At 42.9% G+C, this 4,913-nt stretch overlaps 1 protein-coding gene across 1 annotated transcript; it reads right to left on the bottom strand.

Moving 5' to 3' along the window:
- Window positions 1-249: 249 nt before the first annotated feature.
- LOC139912728 (uncharacterized) lies at window positions 250-1,497 on the bottom strand. The gene is made up of 3 exons (XM_071900609.1): window positions 1,449-1,497; window positions 1,241-1,340; window positions 250-1,117 (listed from the first exon to the last, which is right to left on the bottom strand). The coding sequence occupies exons 1-3, from the start codon at window positions 1,495-1,497 to the stop codon at window positions 250-252; spliced, it is 1,017 nt and encodes a 338-aa protein (XP_071756710.1).
- Window positions 1,498-4,913: the final 3,416 nt, after the last annotated feature.

The following is a 4,913-nucleotide window of genomic DNA, read 5'->3' as shown; positions in this document are numbered from 1 at the left end:
AACAAGCAGTGTCTATTTACAGATTACAGTAAAATAAATGTATACAGACCATCACCCAGGCACTCACACACAGAATGAAACAAAATGCATTCATAAATATATACACACTACTTACTTTACCGGTACAATGTCAAAGAGTAAGCTGGGCGATGACATAAGCAAATTCACGGACAATGATACAGCTCAAATGCACCATTTTAATGGGACATTAATGGAGTTTCAACAAAATGAAATGTGCAGGTCTCTTTCTCACTGCACTGAATGCAGAATGTCCTGGATCAGGGCAGAGAGTTTGACTGAGAAGTCCTCCTGCAAAGAGCCACCCGGCTGTATGGAGGAGGAAGAAGAAGACGGGCTGGAGGCTTCCTGGACCTCCATCTCTTCTTCCAGTCCCAGAAACAGCCTCTCTATCCGGGCCTGGAACACCTGGCCCTGCAGAGCTGCGCTTTGGCAGAACCGATCCATACTGGCTGTCACTTCAGCCTTGAGAGGCTGCGCGGTTACGAGCAGAGCAGCGAGCTCAGCTTTGAGAGCCCCCACCCTGCTCTGCGCCTCCAGCCTCAATGAGCTCACTTCCTGTCCCAGCCTGGAGCTCATTTCCTGCCAGAGCCCTGGTTTGGCTCCCTCTTTGGCTCCCTCTCCCTCACTAGCACTGATCTCTTTCAGGTGATCGATCACCCCAGAGGTTTTAGTCTGGAAGTCGCTGATGATTTCGGCCAGCTTAGATCCGCTGTGTTCCAGGGTTTGGCTCATCCAGTGGAAGGCGTCCCGGTAGAGAGCTGGACTGGCCTCCGCTTGGGCCTCCGCCAGCTCCAGGCCCTGCAGATAGAGGCTCAGCTGGCCACACAGGTCCTGGGTGCTGCTGCTGAGCGAGCTCTGGAGCTGCTGGGTGAGGGGGGCCAGGCGCTCCCTCATGCTGGCCAGGGCGGAGCTGGGGTGGGCTGGGTATGGGGACAGCCTCTCCCGCAGCTCGGCCAGCTCTTGGCGCAGACGGGTGCACAGGCGCTCCGACTCCACATTGAGTTTGCGCCGCATCTCTTCCACCATGGGGTTTTTGTTGTGATCATCCTCCTGGGAGTAGAGGCCACTGCTGTCTACGTGGCTCTTGTAGGCATTACTGTGCAAAGAGAGAGAGGCAAGTCTGATTACATCTATGCAATTCAAAGATTTCGTGTTGACATGCATACAAAATGATTTCCGGTGTTTACCCGATTTACAGAACTTGATTCAATAAACTTACTCCACATCCTTTGTGAGTTCTGCCTTGTCGTGAGCCTGGTTGAGCTTTGGATCGGCCCAGGCTGCCTCCCTGCTTGTGGTGCCGCGGTGTAGTGGGTACGCTACAGACAAACAAACAAAACACACATCAGCACCTCTTATGCAAAACCTTATACACCTCCAATAAAGGATATTGAAAACCAGTTCAAAGGCTGAGGAGTATTCCATACCTGAGGTTGTCAAGAATGACAAGGCAAAGATCACTACTTTGAGATGCATGTTTGTCTTTCTGTGGAGTGACACATGAGAGAAATGCATAAGAATTACACATTAGAATTTACAAATGACTGTGTACGTTTCCATAAATTATCCGTGAGCTCTGTTTCGTAGACTGCTGCTGAGCTATTTCTTTTTCAATCTAAGACAGAAAGATCAATATGTGAGAGACTGGCTGGCCTTTACCTGTGGATCAGGGTCTGCAGAGTGACTTCTCCTCTCATCTGCCTTATAAAGGTCCTCGTTATCAGAGTGGCTGCCTATGTCAACAGCCAACACGTGGAGGGTCACACTGATAGCAGATCAACACACCAACACAACATACACACTGTCTCACACACACATGCGCGCGCACACACACACACACACACACACACGCACACACACACACACACACACAGGCCTAGCCAATAGCACCGGCGTCCACTGTTGAACGATCAGACAACTTACTAGCGTTCCTGCAACATTGATTGAAGGAAGTGTTAATGATGTCATGTAAAATGTGGGTCAGTACGTACACACTGTTGTAAAATGGAGTCACTGTCCAGTCATTAGTGAATGAATGAAAAAAAAACAAAAAAAAACCATAGCACATAACACACCAACTGAATCTGAATTTATGGACTCACTTCTAGTTTCTAGTTTCACTAATTCCAATGACAAACCTCAGTGTGTTGAAATTTGGTTTTAGCGTTTACCATGAACAGTTTGGAACTCTGCCTGAACGTCTTTACATCTGCTGACACTTTCAAACGACACATCTTTTTACCATTGCTTTCTCTTGAAGTGTTTTTTACCTGATGGTTGTTTTATTTTGTCTTATCCTGCTATTTAAATTTAATTTTATTTAATTTTGTTTTTTTCCCTTGTTTTTATTATTTTATCATAAATGTTATGATTATCTGCTTTTATGTTAAGCACTTTGTGTTGCATTTTATGCATGAATTGTGCTATATAAATAAAGTTTATTATTATTATTATTAATATTATTATTAACACAAAACCCTCCTAACCTGTGAAACGGCTTGCCAGAGGAAATTAGGATAGCAAAGTCAGTGTCTTCTTCTAAATCATTCTTTGTTTCTCTTTTTTTAGTGTTGTATTGTTGCTCTTATTGTTTGTTCTGTGCTGTGGTTCTCTCACTCTTTGTAAAGCAGTTTGGAAAATCGGCTTTTAAGAAATCTTTATTATGATTATTATGATTAATATTATTATTAGGATTATTATTATTATTGTTATGATTGTTATTGTTATTATTATCAGTTCTAGATATGGAATGGCTGAAGCCAACTCTACAACTTTTGCCCTCCAAATACAAATCAATAAATAAAAATGAGGTAGGAGTTTATTGGAACTAAGAGGTTCAATAAATTCACTTTGTATGCCCACAGTAAGATAAGAAGTTTGGCTTGATTCAGTTGTCGATCTTTGCAACGTCCATGGCCCACTTCGCTGGGAATGAGAATTATATGACCATAAACATTGGGGAAGTTTGTTTAATCCAGATTCCCCACACAGTGCCTGCTGTGGTGCTTTAATCATGAATTTTAGCAGAATTTATGCAGAATTCAGTTTATCTAGAGTTGGACTGTTGCTTAATATGCAGACCTGTGCATTATGCTAATGCTTTTTTACAGACAAAACTCTGAGTGCATGTGTGTGTACAGTGTGTGTGGGGCACATGTACAGTGACAGCACCTTTTGTTTTTGCATTCCACATTCCACTGGCATGTTGATAAGACGGCTTCATACATGACCACCTGTCCATGATCTCATGAACCTGCTTTGTAGTCGTCTATGCAGTGCGCAGGGCTTTGCCACTTGGAGCATGGACATGTGGGTGAAAGTTGAACCCTCTTCGGTTAGGTAAGTTACGAGTCGTCATTAAGGGTCGTAGTCCATGGCTACCATGATGAAATATGTAGGTTATTCAAGGTGCCCAAAGTCCATCATTTATTTCAATACAATAACAGTGTGAGACGAGGAAGGCATTAGTTACATAAAGCAACACTGCCAACTGCTTTCTGCACATACACAGTTGACTGTTGAACATAATGCAAAGGTTAATACATACACAAACATACTCACAGAAGGGCTCGCACATACACACACACACAGGCATTCACCCACACCCACCCACACATACAAGCAGGACCAACTTTTTTATTTATAGAGAACTTGACCTCAATTCTTGGTGATGTTTGTTTATATTAATGTTTATTTGTTTTGTAATTTGTGCACAGTTTAATCAGAATACGCTGTACCTTATAAAAAGCTAGGGCAGGCCTGTTATCTCTTCATTTGAATAGGAAGCAAAGGGTAACAATCTTACCTTGGATTTTGTACACAATCTTGCAAACCTTAACATCAAAGCTACTCTATCCAGGTCAAAGGTTTCCATGGCAGCAAAGAGAAAAGCATCAATTTTGTCTAACCTGTCTTTGTACCAAGAGAGATGTTATTTTATTTATATAGAAGTGCTTATGGAAAGTTTCTTTGGGTGTTACACTGAATCTGTGTTCTTTGACTATCAGGGTTAAGAACTGATTTTCAGAAGTAAGATATCAAATGCACTTCGACTTGCAGATAAAACAGACATTTATTGAAGCAAATGTGGTCTGTGCCACACAGACCTTGATCATGCTGTGATTTCACAGTGCCAGACAAAAAAAAATTCAGTATCTGTCTGTATTTCTTCTGACTCAAATGATGCTCTTTTATAAGAGAAACTGGGAGATACCATTGATTTGACAACAAAATGTAAAAAGCAGAATATGTTATAGATTTTAGGTTAAGCTGATATCTGAAACTGATATCTGACTTCTGAGAAGTGGGATGAATTCAATAACAGCTGTGCAGCCTGTGGAGTGCAGTAGAGTATTCTAAAGCAAAGTTGTGTTGACGTGCGTTGGGAGCCAAATCATTAATCAGTTTCATGGTGGGACTGAGAAGAACAAATACAGTAATCTGACCAGGCAGCACCAGGTAGCCGTAGTGTCTCTCTCTCTTCCCTGCTGCCCTCCACTGTCACTGTCACCCTACCTCACAGGCCTCATAAATCATTCAGCAGGCCAGTGAAAGTTATGCCTACCGACTAGCCCACTACCTTGCAGCTCTATCTTACTAATGGACAGATCAGGTCAGGCATGCGACCTAGGATAGATAGGATAGGATAGGTAGACCGAGGGAGTGAGCTTGGTATATCATAGTGTCACCAAGTTAGCTAGCATTTCAATAACGACTTTTTCAGTTATGGCAAAAATGAGACAGCCAGCCAGGGCATTTTTTACTGATCCTGGGTGAGGCTAAGAATTAGAAAAACTGCTGCCGATTCTCTCCCTAAGTCTGGAATAGAGCTGGCTTACTCCTCCACCTGTCCTTTCTTGAGGCAGGTGTTGTTGGGCTAGGACAGAGAAACA

The sequence above is a fragment of the Centroberyx gerrardi genome, chromosome 6 (genome assembly GCF_048128805.1).
Source record: "Centroberyx gerrardi isolate f3 chromosome 6, fCenGer3.hap1.cur.20231027, whole genome shotgun sequence".
In the NCBI taxonomy this organism is placed as follows: domain Eukaryota; kingdom Metazoa; phylum Chordata; class Actinopteri; order Beryciformes; family Berycidae; genus Centroberyx; species Centroberyx gerrardi.
Note: the sequence above shows the minus strand (reverse complement) of the source record. Positions and strands in the feature narration are given on the sequence as shown.

Excerpts from the sequence above, each read along its gene's own strand:
- LOC139912728 (XM_071900609.1), bottom strand. The coding sequence starts at position 1,497 with ATGCATCTCAAAGTAGTGATCTTTGCCTTGTCATTCTTGACAACCTCA. Across the intron at positions 1,341-1,448 it reads GTCATTCTTGACAACCTCAG|CGTACCCACTACACCGCGGC; the intron begins GTATGGAATACT and ends GTTTGTCTGTAG. Across the intron at positions 1,118-1,240 it reads GAACTCACAAAGGATGTGGA|TAATGCCTACAAGAGCCACG; the intron begins GTAAGTTTATTG and ends CTCTTTGCACAG.